The sequence below is a fragment of the Triplophysa dalaica genome, chromosome 17 (assembly GCF_015846415.1).
Source record: "Triplophysa dalaica isolate WHDGS20190420 chromosome 17, ASM1584641v1, whole genome shotgun sequence".
Taxonomy (NCBI): domain Eukaryota; kingdom Metazoa; phylum Chordata; class Actinopteri; order Cypriniformes; family Nemacheilidae; genus Triplophysa; species Triplophysa dalaica.
Window position 1 is genome coordinate 14,787,020 of NC_079558.1, and position 17,398 is coordinate 14,804,417.

At 36.2% G+C, this 17,398-nt stretch overlaps 1 protein-coding gene across 1 annotated transcript; it reads left to right on the forward strand.

The window, feature by feature from the left end:
• Positions 1-4,275: 4,275 nt before the first annotated feature.
• On the forward strand, positions 4,276-16,050 carry zgc:92313 (uncharacterized protein LOC436869 homolog). The gene is made up of 7 exons (XM_056770649.1): positions 4,276-4,514; positions 4,632-4,655; positions 4,847-4,932; positions 6,178-6,257; positions 6,349-6,620; positions 8,097-8,257; positions 15,764-16,050. Exons 1-7 carry the CDS (start codon positions 4,472-4,474, stop codon positions 16,019-16,021), a joined length of 924 nt encoding a protein of 307 aa, XP_056626627.1. The 5' UTR covers positions 4,276-4,471; the 3' UTR covers positions 16,022-16,050.
• Positions 16,051-17,398: the final 1,348 nt, after the last annotated feature.

Here is a 17,398-nt window from a genome sequence, read left to right on the forward strand (position 1 = left end):
GGCAATACCACAATCACCCATTCCAAAACAGCCAGGAACCTCGGAGTCATATTTGATGAACAGCTGTCCTTCAATGATCACATTGCAAAGACAACACGGTCATGCCGATATGCCTTATTCAACATTAGAAAGATCAGACCATATCTCACGGAGCATGCGGCACAACTCCTTGTCCAGGCCCTGGTAATCTCAAGGTTGGACTTCTGCAATGCTCTCTTTGCTGGTCTTCCTGCCAAGGCTATCAAACCACTTCAGCTGGTTCAGAATGGAGCAGCACGCCTCGTCTTCCAACAGCCCAAAAGGGCTCACGTGAGTCCTTTTCAGGACTATCCTTGCCTACAGGACTATCACTGGATCTGCACCGGCTTACTTCCACACTCTCCTGCACTCCTACACCCCATCAAGATCCCTGCTTTCAGCAAACCAGCGGCATCTTGTATTGCCTTCCCATAAGGGCAGTAAATCGCTCTCCCACTCGTTCTCATTCACAACTCCTTTCTGGTGGAACATTCTTCCTAACTCTGTCCGTTCAACCACTTCTCTCACAACATTTAAAAAAATACTTAAAACCCATCTCTTCTGTGAAAACTTGACAAACAAATGAGAAAAAAAAAGAACACTAACCCTGTTTTATATTCAGTTTTATAACTTTACTCTTTAGGCGTAGCTACATATCACAGACACATGACATCAGTACAGCACTTTTATATACAATGACACAGAGCCTGAATCAGAAATCGAGTACTGTCATACTATATAGTAGGCAAAATCAGCAGGCGATCAAAAAGTATGTCCAAAACCTGGAGATGCGTCCCAAATCACACACTTAGCACTATTCTACACTCTTTTGTAGTATAAATAGTGTGAGTAGTGCATGCACATTGAAAATCCTCAAAAAAGAAGTGCACTGTTAGTAACCGGATGATGCACTTTTTCGCCCGCAAATATGAAGTGTGGGCCTGTGGACACTTCACGCACTCAACGGTCGCACTTTCGCTTATGTAGCGGAAGGGAGGCTGGTTATCAGACGATGCCCAAGCAAAACTCTCTTGCAGACTGATAACGCTTCAATCTGATGATGACTAAAGTAATGTTGGGCAAAACAGATGAAAACTACATTAAATGAACAATGCACAAGAATATTTTTATTCACATGCATTGTGGTGTGCGATTGATGTCATTGGTGCTCGTCTGGGGAACCAATATACTTCCGGTTAGTATAAAATCGTTCAGTATTCCATTTGGGATGATATTACTCTTCTGAAATTCATATACTTGATGATTGAGTGAATAGTGCATAGTTTAAGTGCACAGTGTATAGTATGTCATTTGAGAAACAGCTTCGGTCTTGATAAAACAGTTAGCGAGAAATTCCAGGCCGGTGCACTATATTTCGGGAGATTTGGACATGTGTATACTAATGTTGCATCCGAATACGCCTACTTACCTACTATATAAAATAAATTGAAAAAAAGTATTTATAATTTATTAAATGTATATATTTTCTTCAAATTGACCTGTTTTTTATTCACGTTTATTGTAGTGGAGTAGGCGGGGCGAGACCGTGATTCGAGGCCGGTGAGTGAGTGTTAATGAGCGCCAGCTGTGCGCGCACCAGTCTCGTGTCACGGAAGAGTTTGGGAGCATAAGACAACGAGCGACTGGACCGTCGACGAGAGAGGACCGGGCCCGAACATGTTTTACGTTTTTATGTATGTGCTTTAGTTCGGCTATCAACCGTGAGGTGGCTGCCGACATTTTACTTTAGTTTTTTTGTTATAGTTTGTTTTATTCGCCGTTAGTCGGCCGTGAGGGGCTGCCGGCTGTCTTTGTAGTTTCTTATTATTTTGATTAAAACTTTATTTAAATGTCTGCCGGTTCCCGCCTCCTTCCTTCATTTTATTGAACCTTTCTACATTTATTCTATAGTTTTCTGTTATTAAAACATATTAGATTACTTCATGCATTATGTCATTGCTTCACTGAAAACATATGCATTCACATTTTTGTAGTCTGTATTAATGCATAGATGGCATATGGCAACACAATTACATTTGGTAGGCCTAGTTTATTTGAATACAATATACAATTTTCAGGAAAAATAATAATACGTATTGGTCAGCACTTCACTATCAATAATATTGTGCACAGGTGTAGGTGTGGGCTAGCAATGCATTTCTAGGGGACACTTAATTTATTAGCAATATTACTTATATCAGCAGTGCTCTCCTAGGCGAGATCTTCGAGCAGCTGCCCACCGTCTCCTTTGTGAAGGCATTATAAACATATTGCAAATGTTGGGAAAACTCATGGAAGTAAAAATTATAGAAATATATGGAAATAAAGCATTACTGATGTTAATGCACCTGTCTCTCATAACTTCAGTTGTTGTGCTTGTTATTACGTGGCATGGGTAATCTCTGACCCATGGACACTCCAGTACAGTAGGTGGCGGATATGCATCACAAGCGTAATTTGCTCCCCGCCGTTAAAAAGGAGAAGAAATCAACCAACATGGGGGACAACAGTTGACCACATTCAAACTACACCCATTCAGGGAAAACAGTACGTACCCATTTAGCCCCATTGAAATTAAGTACCCACTCATTGAGTATGCGATTTCGGATTCTACCAAATGTTGTTTCCAAATACCCCCACTTCCGGTCTTTGCACTTGACCACTTGACTACTTTCATGACGTATTTCCTGTTTTTGGCACTAGTGTTCTAGTGGGCGTGAAGATCCCATTGGAGCATATTTCTAACCGAATGGGACACTTGGCAAGTGCAAACATATACTGCTAATTAATATGGTGTTTCTAATTATGATATAAAAAGCAGTTTTACAAAATACATCATTCTGGAGTTTTCACCAATAAAATATGTAACACTACGTTTTACTATAAAATTATATGTTATATGTAATTATATAATCAAGTCAGATTTATTTTTATAGCACTTTATTTGTATTGTATCAAATAAAACATAAAATACACATGTTAGCCAAAATAGAATAAATAAAGATATAACCTTAAAAAGTAGTAGTATAACATACTCTGGAAAGCTTTTCGCAACATCTCGCGAGACCCGGGCAAAAAGTCTCATGATTCGTATCCAGACCATGATGCATGATGGGAAACGCTTAGCCTTAATACCTCTCCGAAGCGGTATTCAAGCTAGTTTGTGTTTAGTGTTTGTTAAGCGCACTGCCTGTCGCGTGCACGCGCTCTCAAGTGGACAAGACCGCAAGTGGGGGTATTTGAACGCAGCCAAACTCTCTCTAACAGGATATTTAAAAACACATACCATCACTGACCTCTGCTGGTTATTCTTACTTATAGCACCTCACATTACCTAATCGTTGACAAAGACTGCGCGTTTAATGTAAGAAAAAAATAAGATGTTGATATCTTAGCATTGCAGTTAAGAATATTCTTAAGAACGACCTTTAATGTATTTTTAAAAAGTTCCTATATTTTCTCTTAAGAGCAGGTTTGTGAATACGGCGTGTTTGTATGTGAATTATGGAACAATCTTATAAAACTTAATTGGTTGAATTAGGAATTTGATCAAAATGACGCGTTTGATGCAGTACAAACAAAATACAAAAGATGGCGCTAGGGGAAAGGTATAAGCAATAATACTTTAAAAAGTGTACAAGCTCGTCCAAAATTTCAAAAACTATAAAACATGTATTTTTCCTGAACATTTACATTTACAGATGTGAGATCTGTTAAAATATTAAATAAAGTATATAATAGCCTATAGGCATAAGCAAACAAAGGCACATCTATTATTACATTGGCTCTAAGTGAATCTCACTTTGAACTCATCAGAAAAATACGCATTCTTTTTACAAATGCACATTGGACATTCATTATTTGTCTGCCATTGCAAAGGCCCATTAGTAAGATATTCGAAACCAGCTAAACCTGTTCTCTGAGAGCTGAATTTACATTGAAAGGCGTTTAATTGTTAACACCTGTCATGTGGGTTAATGGTTGTTCCTTGAATGCAGTGCTAGATACTGATAACACTAGATTTAAAACATATTTAAACTCTAGTAAATCATTAGTAGGCCTGTATTTTATTAGTTTTATTTTAATGTTTTGACAGTTTTTAATTTGTTAACCAAAGTCAGCTTGCCCTACCACATACTTCAACACATTCCCGAAACCAAACTAACTCACGTGAGCAGCGGGGCAGGCCTCTTAGCTTTGAACAAGGTGAGCTGAATCGAACGGACGCCCCTGATTGGCTGTAGGTAGGGCAGGTACTTCCAATAACAATATCTCCGACAATGTTTTTTCAGGAACGAAAATGCTAGACAGTCTATCCGGATTGCTTCGAGCTACGCAGTAAAGATTTCAGCACACATCATAATTTTGGAGATCATAACCTCCTTTGTTATTGTTTTATTAGATCTACACATTTAAACTTTTCTGAATACACCGGAAGAAAGCAGTTTGTACGATGTTGTACAGTTCAAATTGGACTGTCTTCCTGGTGTTGATCGGTATGTTCTCAGCTTTGTTTCCTTCGTTGTTGATTCATTTAAAAGAAACTGCGTTTAGTAATAATTAATAAGGTCATCATTCATATTGTTTTGTAACCTCGTTTTGTGTGTTTTCAGGAGTATGGATGGGCGAGGCTCAAGGTAAACCTCGTTTTTGTACGGGTGTTTGTTGCTAAACTGGAATACTTTATATGTTTATCGCAAAAAAAGTATATTCATATATTTATAAAGCAAAGAAACCTAAAAGGCTACTTTATGTGTCGTATTGTTTTGTTAGATGACAAGAAATATAATCCAAGCAAGTGATGGCGTTCTCATTTTATTTGTTTCAGAATGTGGTCGGACACCAATGCTCAACAGGATAGTTGGTGGTTATGAGGCGTCGCAAGGTGCTTGGCCTTGGCAGGTGGATATACAGGTGGGATGATGAAACTTATGAAAATTGATTTTGAAACACGGTAGGTGTAGAAGCGTATGGGTTACACCTTAATATATATAAATTTGAATTATCTACTATTAAGTGTCAAGCCACGACTTACTATTGCTTCCGTTAGTGTTTTTATAAGTCTGCTTCTTTTTGTACTGCCATGGAAGTCTATGGCAGACTATAGAACCGTTAATGGGAAAGATGTGAAATTAAACACACATAAACGACAGTCTGAACTGAGTCTCTAACCCAAATTCCATAGCTAATCTAAACTCCGTAACTTTTGTACCGTACATCCTATAAACAAATGTATTTATTTCTACTGCTTTTTATAGCGAATTTAATCAATACCTTACAATGCTTTCTGTTTCAAATAATATCAAAGCAAGGGAAACTTTATTTTTAAGGGAAGCTTATTATTTAATCTTGTTTTATTTTTTTGTTTCACTAATGTAGCCTAATTTTGGGTTTATTATTTATTTTATCATTCATTTCCTTATTTTACTTCTTTTCATATTCTTTTTTTATTTGACTGTTGTTCTTGTTTTTTCGTTTGTTCTATTCTATCTTTTAATGTAATAGATGTCACATTTGCATGTTAATTTTTACTGTAAATTGTACTTCATAATAATAATAAATTTACTAATAATAATATACAGTCTAATATATAGAATTTTACCCTGGACCACAAAACCAGTCATAAGGTAACCAGGTCATAAAGGTAAATGTGGAAATGGAGATTTATACATCTGAGGGTGCGAAAAATATATATATGCATTTATATATCACTGTATAGATACTTTTAAAGTTGTCCATCAGAGGCACTTTAGAAGGCAGTTGTCAGAAGACACGGGTTTGTTTTATGCTCTCTATTGGCTAAGTGCTGTAATGTTGTTGTGGAGAGTAACACAAAAGCCGTAATTCTAAGCTTTACATAGATGCCAAACTTCAGTGGATAATTCCCAAAGAGCGGGCAGCAGTGGGCAAGTTTTGATTTTGCTGCATCCGCTCACACAAATAAAGTTTTTATAGATTTACGGTAGGAAATTGACCAAATATCTTCATGGAACATGATCTTTACTTAATAGACTTATAATTGTTGACATAAAAATGTGATGATTTTGACCCATACAATATATTGTTGGCTATTACTACAAATGTACATGTGCTACTTATGACTGTTTTTTTGGTCCAGGGTCACAAATTCCCTTTCTTAATTGCTGACTAATGTTTTAGACCGAAGCTGATGGACATGTTTGTGGAGGAACAATCATTACAGAGAAATGGGTACTGTCTGCTGCACATTGCTTCCCCAAGTAAGTTTGAAAACCTATCTCTTCAAAACCTTTAAAACTGTAATATGTTTAAGAATTATACATTATTCATCAATTTATCTGCTCTGTCCAGCCCTAATGACATCTCCTCGTACTTGATTTATGCGGGTCGGCAGCAGATACAGGGATGGAACCCGGACATGACCAGCCATAGGATTCTTCGACTAGTGGTTCCAATGGGTTACACAGACCCTCAACTTGGCCAGGATATTGCCCTTGTGGAGCTAGCAACACCTGTTGTGTGGGCAGACCGTATTCAGCCTGTCTGCTTGCCTAATGCCAATGCTGAGTTCAGTGGTGAAATGAACTGTATGATTACTGGATGGGGTCACATCAGAGAAGGAGGTGAGAGTAATGGTTATAACATTTTGCAACTTATTTAAAATCAATGAATCAAAATCCTATTTATCTTTTAATACATGTAATTTTCCCTAAAATGTTTTATAAACACGTAGCCTATTACATACATTTCTGTGTCTGGGTTTCATATTTTAAAAATAGCTTAACTGAATCCCTATAAAAAACATAAAAAAAAATTATGCAATTTGCAGTTGCCTCCCCTATCTGACACACTCCTTGCATACAAAATCATGCACCATGACTACAGCATGACAGGACGCAGTACTAATAGACATACTTCATGTACTTTAGTTAAACATGATTAACTTGATCAAGTTAAAGGGATCGTTCACCCAAAACTCAAAATTCAATCAGTTTTTAGTAATTCTTTGTCATTTCAAACCTGTAAGACTGCTTTTTCTGCAGATCACAGAAGATATTTTGAAGAATGTTGGTAACCAAACCGATGGTACCCTTTGACTTAAGCCACATTCACACTGCCACCAAAATCCAAATTTGTTTTTGCTCATAGGCGACCCAGATCTGTTTACTGCATGACAGTGTGAACCAGACAAACCAGATGGAATCCAATCTTTTTTAATCTGATCTGAGCCACCTCCATATCTGGTCCTAAATCGGATACAGGTCTGATGTTCCGCAATGCGTCCTCAGTCTGAACGGTCATATTGAAATTCATGCAACATTTGCGTTATTGTAGATCGACTTGCGTCATAACTCTGCGCTAATTTGAAGCTTCACGCGCTATTCTGTTGATGGAAGTGCACTTTACAGCTCGGTTGCCAAACATTAAGCATCAGATTATAAACATAAGCCCCTGCACGTGAGCCGCACGCTGCAACAAATGACTATAGAATCTGTTATAATAAACATTTTGCCACTGGATAAGGCGCAATGGAACGTTCAAATCGGCATGCGCACAGTCTGAGAGCGGACTGCTTTGGGAATGCTCTAAAATCGCTCCGCGAGAACAATCAACTCGGCACCGCTTAAAGTCAAACACACCTACTGACTAGACCCTTGCTTAATCTGTATGAAAGCGTGCTGCCTGTTACTGTTGTTTTGCGCATACGATTCAGTTTATAACCATCACCAGTTCACACTGGAATCTGATATCAGCCACATTTTAAAAATAGCTTGCAGTGCGAGCGTGGCTTTATATTGTATTTACACAAAACTAATTCAATCCAATGGGAACCATTGCTCCTCTGTTACAACATTCTTAAAAATCTATCTCTAGTATTCTGCAAAAGAAAGTAAGTAATACAGGTTTGAAATTAGGTTTAGTAAATGACAGAATCTCTAAATTGACTGATAAAGTAAATTGACTGAAGAACAGTAATCTGTATGTAATAGAGAGATGTTTTTTGTTCCATTTTCTAAATGCAGTACATCAGTGAAAGCAATTTTAAACTCATAAAAAAAAATATATATATTTTTTTAAAATTTTGATTTCTTGTTCAGTTGCTTTATCAGGGGCTGGCCCTTTGCAGGAAGTGCAGGTGCCAATCATTGACTCAAGCATGTGCCAGGAAATGTTTTTAATAAAATCCACTCAGAACATTGACATTCGTTCCGACATGATGTGTGCTGGCTTCCAAGAAGGGGGCAAGGACTCTTGCCAGGTGAGTGCAATATTTGATGTTAGGTTGTATATTGTCTTGAAATACCGCATCTATTGAATTCTTTTCACAGTTATGCATTTAGAATTAGCACCTTAATTAGATATCAGGTAAGGTGGGCCATCGGGTGAAATGGACAATTATATGGGGCTGTGTGCTTTTTGGCATCTAGCAGTTAAGGCGCAAATTGCAATAAACCGCTCACTCTACCGCTCCCTTTCGAAGCGCTGTGGAGGCTAAGAGAGGATTATGTTGTTTTGACCTTTTCGATTCTTTCCCGAATTATATAACTTATTAGGGCTACTGTAGAAACAACATGTTGACATGTCAACATCAAACCATGCAAGGAGACCCTGCGCCATATGTAGATACAAATAGCTCATTCTAAAATATACCTACCATGGTACTTGATCTGTATAAACTGATTTCATTGACATATGTCTGTCAAGGATAATTCACAAAGCGTCACACTTTCGCTTCTATGAATGTGTTTATATATAGTCCGTATTTTTAGAATTGGAACAACTGTGATAAAAATCCAGAAAATCGCATTCAAAGAAGTTTTTGAACTTTTCTAAATACATGTAGAAATATTACTTTTGTTTAAAAGTGAATATGAACTTCTTTTCTTTTTAGTATTTGAGGTACAGAGGTACCGGTACAAATACAGAGCATCTTTTCAGTTATTTTGACCTGTTTCTCCGAGGTACATTTTCTGTCAATAAATTAAAAAAAGGAAAGACAATTTTTTTATTCGAAATTTGGGAGAAATGTTGTTAGTTGTTCACAGAATGAAACAAAAAAGAAAAAAGAAAACCGATAAAAAATACATTTTAAAATCAGAAAAACTCTCTCTGAAATAGTCTCATAAATATTTCCGCAGCTATGTTTGTATGTGTACTGTGCTTACATAATACATGTGTCTGTACCGTGCATATTCATTTTGTAATTATGAAAACATGCATATATTAAAGAAAAATAAAAGAATAAAATTTAAGTGATTGGTAAATATAAATAAATTCATGTAAATATTTCCTGTATAAATGTATGTGTTTGTTTATAAATACAAAATTAATATGCAGAGTACACAGATATGTATTATGTAAACACAAACTTTTATTTGGATACAATTTTTTTTCTTTGTTATAAAAGAACACAAGAACCCTGCAGAATGTACAACATGTGCACCCATTCCCTTAATAATGCAGGTGCTACTGTGGAGAAAGCAGGTTCTTGTGCTGAGTTTCGAGTGATTTTCATAAGTTGAAAACATAAGGGGAAAGATTCCTGGACAGGACTTAAGCTTCGGGCCAGAAAATGCATATTTGAGCTGTCCTAACTGAAAACATCTTGCATTGAGAAATCTTAACATACAATAAATCACTGCCATTTAATTTCTATCAAGATGTACACCAGTAGTATTATCCGTAAGGCATGTTTTTAAAAACTACTAAAATGTCCTAATTTAACTAGGGACTAGTCCTGATTTACACTAATCCTTGTCCGGGAAACTTCCCCAAAATGTTTAAGACATACAGTACACAGCACTGCGCATGTGCACAAGGTGTTTTTAAATAATTTAATTTTGAGTATCTGCCGATCCAACTCCCGATCCGATACTTGTATTTTCCTAGTGCCAGGTATATTAAGGTTTTTAAAATATTACTGTTGAACAGTTCAGCTTAATCCTGCATTATATGAAAACTAATAGCCTAACGTATTGTAGCAAACATGAATGACAGAATTAGTTTTTTTTTTTTCGATTTATTCAAATAGAAGGATTAGATTTAACATTTAAATGGCAATTTATATCAAGAAACTATAGTTAAAATGCTTTTAATGCAGGAACAGGAATTTGTCCTCATTAGGAGATCTTATAACAGACCTTCATTCAGCACTGCCTCAAAACTAAAACATATATACGTATCTTTGAATTTACACTTTGAAATTACGGAAAATCAGCAACTGTCTTGCTAGCAGACTGCCTCTAATGCTTCTCATCTGTGTCATTAAGTTTGTTGTAATGCGCTGTATGAATGATGAAATCAGATGCTAACCTATATTCTGTTTTTACAGTGTTACAGAGCTAAATCTGTAATCTGTATTAAACTGCTTTCATTGAACGATGCTTCATTGCTGATGCCTTGAGGAATGCATGGTGAGTGAGACATAACAGTCGGCTGTTCCGGTGCTCTTTTATTTCCACACTGCTGACACAGCTGTCAGAGCTCACGCTCTAGTTTTCGCAGTGTTCGCGATAACGCATTAGAAATAAGTAACATGTTACCTAATTTTAAGAATATTACTTTTTTGTCCCCAACTGTAAGATTATTACTTTTTGTCTAGGTAGAAGGTTAAAGAGTCTAGTCGATAGAACACACAAAGTTGCAGGATCCTGGATACTAAGAATGACACAGACACAGAAGTGTAGTTCAATCAGAGTCTAAACTTTATTGAATATAGTTCCAATACTTATATTCATAAAAGAGGATGTAAATATGTAATTGAAAGCTATGTCATGGAAACTTACCAGACCTATACTGATATTATTCACGGGAGTTAGTTCATCATTCTTAGATTTTCTTAGAAGTACATTAATATAATTAGCGAAAGGCAGCACGATGTTCTGAACATTCTGTTAGTTTGGTCAGCACTTAAACTCAAGCAAGATCAGACATAATTTGTGTAAAATAATCATTGCAATACATTTCACATAATATGTGGGACACAGGAAAAACACAAATTCTCCCACTAATCATGTTACTTTTTATAGTAACGAGTAAAGTCACAGTTACTATATACATTGACATACCAATATTTGATTTATTTTTTTCTTAAGTAACGCTAGTTACGTCACGTTTTCTTACATAAACGCTAGTCTAGTCAGTTGTATTAACATTTTTTTAACTACTGAATTGAAATTCTGAATTAAAAGTAGTGTAGATAAGATCGCTCATGCTTGTGCAGGAACAGACGCTAGTCAGACATAGGCAGTGTTGAATGGTCATTGGTATTTTTACTATTCAAATTTGGCAACACTTTACACAGCGATGGAAGGCCAGAGCTTTAGATTCCAGGGCAAACTCAGGGTGTCGCCGCAGCCACCATGTACAAAATGCCTGCTAATGCCGATCATGTTTGGAAGATAACGTTAAAATCACCAAATAAGTGCGAGTCACGACATGCAGCAGGAATCAATGGTCTCAATTTAGATGCGCCTTGTGAATGTAAACATAAACAGTGTTCGACTGTTTTCAGCACTGCACAGACAGATCTACATATGACATCAGAGTAGTGTGAGAGCGATTTGAGGAAAGACGCACACACACTGGTAATTTCACACCCACATGCACAAAACACACACAGGATTGTGATTACAAAGAGGCACCAACCTAACCATCGGGCAAACAGTGCAACACTGTATGTAAACAGTGGCGAGGAACCTAAAACTCCAGAGGAGAAAAAAAACTTGGGAGAAGTAAACAGTTCCCCTCTGGCAAAAACTGCAGCCCCTCTACAAGATTGACGGTGCTCTTAAAACTAGCTAAATGAAAATAAAATAAACTAAGTAAAATAGGTAGATAATAGCTTCAAGGTTTTCATTAATATTCTAATTTCAGTTGCAGTTTTGTAGTGAGGACTTGACGGGTCGCTGCTTCCCTCTTTCAGTTCTACCATCTGGTCTGGGTACAGACAACCTCAGAACAATGAGAATAGGCCGCTGAGAGCAGAATTCCATTCCCCACACTTTGATGTACACAAGTACATCAGTTATTATGGGAAGTGTTCCTGGTTCTCGTTGATCTAATTAATCCCTTAGATGATTTGTATTATAGTAGTAGTTTTGTGGATACGAGATTGAAGCGATGTATCGTTAAACTAGATTTACACTGACTATGTATGTCCTGCACACCATTCGACTGTTCCAAAGTTTAGGCGCAAGATAGGGAAAGGATCTCCCACCTGCATTTGATTTTGAAATTCTAGGTATTACCAACTGACCAGAGCCATGAAAGTATAGTGAACGTGAAAAGGACTGTAATTTAATAGAAGCTTACTCAGATACTGAGGAATAGGGCTTTATAGAGGCCCTAAAACTGAGCCCTTTGGTACTTCATACTGGACTTTTTATTTGCATGACACCTCATTTTTTATTGCTACAATAATGATCTGGGCTACATTTATCGTAGATCCATTGGTGACAATGGTTCAAAAATCAAAGGTCTGTAGGTAAATAATTCCCTAGAGTAAGGCTGATGGATCTTTATTTGCCTGGTTTAATTTTAAACTTGACTAATATTTTTAATATTTTGTTACCAGAAATAGTGTATGTAATGAATAAGTGTAAGTTGTTTGATCAGCTAGTGTAGTCTCTGATGATATTAGAGAAAAAACTAAAACTATGCAACCAATGTGATTTGTGAAATAGTTCATTTATTCATCACTGCTATGCTGATATCCAACATTTGAAGTCGCTGACGATTTGTTTTGTCAATTTAGCCATTGTGTTAAATAAAAACCTAGGGTTGTGCTTGTTTCCTTCTGTTAGTGAGGAAAAGTAGGCGGATTTAGATTTTTTTTTTAGGGCTTTGCTGTATGATTAAATGCTGTAGTTCCAAGCAATGAGAAAACCAAATGACAGGTATATCACAAAGCGGCGTTCCATTTTCCAAGTTGCTATCTTTAGTGCATGAGTGTGTTCATTACATCACAGTGTTGCTATATTACATTTTATTTGGCCGCAAAGGTGCAACTGTGTTTAGCGTTTTCGGAGAAGGTGGAGTCAATACGTTTGTGAAAATGTCAAGATCTTTTGCGTTACCAGCTATGCTAGGGAATTGAGACAATTTAGGCAGATTATCAAAAAGAGATTCTTTATTAGTAGAAGTTATTGCTCTAACATACAGACATGGACAAAGTTGTTAGTACACCTGGGAAATATGAGCAAAGAATAATGTGAATATCTGCATTGTTTCTTCATTTGATTTTATATATTTTTATAAATCCTAAAAAATTCCAACATTATTTAAAATAAAACAATTGGGAGTGGAGGAATATCACACCGTGTAAAAAATGTTTTTTTTTTCTATTTACCTTGGCCACAATTATTGGTACCATTTTATTCAATATTTTCTGCAATCTCCATTTGCATGAGAAACAGCACTTTTAGTGTCTGATGCGGTTTGAGAATATGGCAAGTCATCCGAGTCATTTCATTTGGCCATAGAACCCAGTCCTGGTTGACGTTCTAGTATGGCAAATTAATATGGTGGAGTTTGTTTTTGGACAGGAGTAGAATATCTCTTCTTTAACAGTGTCCCAACAACTTGTGGTGACGGAGGTGCAGTTTTCAATTGTTTTAGTTTTTTTCTGACACTAAAATTCAACTCATTTGTGCAGTTTTTTCATCTGTGATCTTTGAACAGATTTTTGCCCTGCAAATGATTGTCTTTGCTGTGCATTAAGACAATATAGACACATTCTTATGCAGGCAAATTTACAACACCTCTAGTGCATTAAAACTTCTTAATGATTGCCCTGATGTAGGAAATGAGATTTAATTGTTTTAACAATTTCCTCTATTTTATGTAGCTCAACAATCTTCTGCTGCAAAACAAAACTATATTCTTTGGTTTTACCCATTGTGATGTATGATTGGGGTTTGGGCTTTGTGTTAATAATATTTATTCTCCTGTGCAATAAGAAGTCATGACTGGGGAACACATTTTTCTAGTCACCTTGGTGTGCTAAGAAAATGTAAATATTAATGGGAATATATTTGGGAGATAGAATAATTTTTTCGGGTGCCAATAATTGTGGCCAGGGTGTTTTAGAGAACACCTTTTTTTCACAATGTGATATTCCCCCCACTTCAAATTGTGAGAATTTTGTAGATTTTTTAAATAGAAAGATAAAAATGAGAAACAAGGCAGATTTATTTTTACAGCCTTCTTTGCTCATATTTACCAAAGGTACCAACAATTTTCTCCACATCTGTATTTGTAACAAGGAGTTTGATTTGCATCCATAGGCCATGAAGCACACACAATACTAGATAATGATAATGATAATGACTTCGCTCTGCTGAAGAATTTTAACGTCCACATTAATACCATAAGACAGTATTAAATCTGAAGTATGATTATGAAGATAAGTGGCTCATGACTGATGTTGTCTAACCCCTATCATGTTTAAATGTCGTTCCAAAAAACGGCAACCTTATTGGTCATGCATCCTACACGTGACGTGAAGCCTAATCACTCATGATCACAATATGATTATGCAAGGAAGGAAATAATGCCTACTTTAAACACTTATAAAAAATAAACTGCAGGATTATACATGGAGCACTTTTATTTTCTCGCTCAAAACCAATAGCTCTTTTTATTGGAATGAAAATAATTTAGTGCCCCATATATGGGAAAGGGATTAACAGCTTCACCTTCTACGGCCTATATGGAACGGAGAGTGACTTTAACATCCATGTAGATAACGGTACAGATATTTTCGTAATGGCTTTCAAAGTCACCAATGACAAGGACTCTGTACAAATTATGATGGAAAGTCTGAAAGGTGCCTTTGGTGGCCTATTTACAATATAAAAAATATATTCTTAACATTAGGAGTTTTTATATAAAGGATCTAATGCTTTCTTGCTAATACACTTGATGTAAAAAAAATGTGGCTTCTTCATAAAGGAATTCGGAAGGGTGAGTCTACAGTTTTTAATAATTTGATAAATGTAAATTTTGTAAATGTGCATTATATTTAATAAAAAAGAGGGAGAGATAAGTGCCTTGGTTGTTTGTACAAGTTTATTGATATTTTCTCAGCCACCCTATTAGGTCAACCCTATGAATACATTTCTGCAGGGATATAGGCTTTATGAATTTTTTACACAACGCTATTTTGCCCTATTCCCCCAAATATAACCTTATTAAATGTCTTTAGTTTTGGTGATAATTCTGCTTAAGTTCAGTCTGTGAGAAAAAGTTACGTAAAAGTATAGCAAAAGTACCACAAAAGGTAACTAAGTAACACAATTGCTTTATGGAATAAATCAATATTGTAGCTGCAATATTAAAAATGCGATCGGCTCAGGACATTTTTTTCAGTACATTTTTGTCTGGCTCACTTTATCTGATGATGGCATGGTTGTCTTCAAGGGGAACTTTTGACAAATTAACTGCCATGGGACAAAAACATTATCCCCGGTTCAAGCCCCGGCTAGGACGGGAAGTCTTTCTCTGTGGAGTTTACATGGTCTCCCTGTGTAAGTGTGGGTTTACTCCGGAATGGCGTAAAGAATGAAGGAAACAAACTAACAAATAACATGTTACATGTAAAGAGTGATGCGGCAGACCAGATGTAACAAAACACTATTTGGATCTTGTGCTCATTTCATTTTCCAGATGATTAACCAAAAGTCGGCCCATTTCAGATAACTTCACCCTATAAATAATGTTCGGAAGGTCTTTTACATACATCTCACATATCTGTTCTTTTTAGGGTGATTCTGGTGGCCCCCTGGTGTGCCAGATTAGTGACGGTAGCTGGGTACAAGCTGGTATTGTGAGCTTTAGTCTTGGCTGTGCTAAAGAAAATCGACCAGGAGTCTATACCAAAGTGTCCAGCTTTACTTCCTACATCCAGTACCACGTTGAGGGAGTTCAGCTCAAGAGCGCATCGAGTCACAATTGGATTGACCATGTCAAGGTGCTTGTCCGGACTGTTATTCTGATGGTATTGGTACAATTGCTTAGATAGACATACCTTTGTTAAAACAAACAGACTACCCAAAAATATTGAAATGTAAAACTTGGAAATATTTAAAGATTGCCTGAAGCTTTTATTAATTTTATTAAACGTGTAGTTTCATAATTAGTTTGTATCAACAATCACAAATATTTTTAATCATTCAGTGTTTACAAAATTGATGTTTTCTAAGTGATTCTTATGATAATGCATTAATTTTCTGAATTCTATGAAAGGATTTAATGAATTTAATAGTGCATTAATTTACTGAATTCTACGAAAGTATGTAATGAATTTAATAATGCATACTAAAACACATGTTTTAATTTTTGGGAATAATTTAAAATGTGGCATTCCTCGGTTTATGGACATGTCAAACTTTTGAATATTTTAATAGATTAACTAGAATACATTTACAATTTCGATCAGCTGTATTTTTGAAGCTCTTGGTCACTTTATGTAAATAAAACTTTCCTTTTCCTAAAAATTATTTTGGTATTTTATATAGTGAATGCATGTTTTAAGATGAAAACACACACCGATTGGTCTATATACAATATTATACAGTATGAACACATTCTTATGGGTTAGTGTTGTTTGTGTAGTTCAATTCATTTCAAGTTTATTTATAAAGCGCTTTTCACAATGTACATTGTTACAAAGCAGCTTTACAGGAGCAAACAAGAAAGACACAAAGGTAAAACACAGCACAGTGCATGGTGTTTATAGAACAAGTGTAGTCTAGTGTAAAAAACAAATGTTACGTTTTTGATCAACAATCTTGACAATTGTAAGAATGGTAAGAAACCATTTCCATTCTGTAATCTGTGAAATAACGGAGGATGTTCTGATAGATAAAATACCACAATTTTAACTATTGGGAGAAGGTTTGAGGCTGTATTTACGGCAAACGGTCCAACGCCTTATAAACAAGATGTCGCCTACATTCACATTTTGTCCACTACTTGTATATTGTCAATCAGAAGGTCACAAAAATACAAACATTGACTATCTCTATTTTATTGCTTATGTGAAAAAATGTTCAATAATGTGCTATGCTGCTAGTGTTGTATTTTCTGCCCTGGTGTTGTCTACTATGTCACTTTATTAAAACACATTTTGGGACACAGCTACAACATTCCTTTAAAATCCATGAACATCGTATAGTATAATGCAATGTAAGTCGGTTTGGATAAAAGCGTCTGCCAAATGCATAAAAGTAAATGGATGGAATATCCATTCCATTCTATTTTCTACCGCTTATCCGAACTACCTCGGGTCACGGGGAGCCTGCGCTTATCTCAGGAGTCATCGGACATCAAGGCAGGATACACCCTGGATGGAGTGCCAACCCATCGCAGGGGACACACACTCACTCATTCACTCACT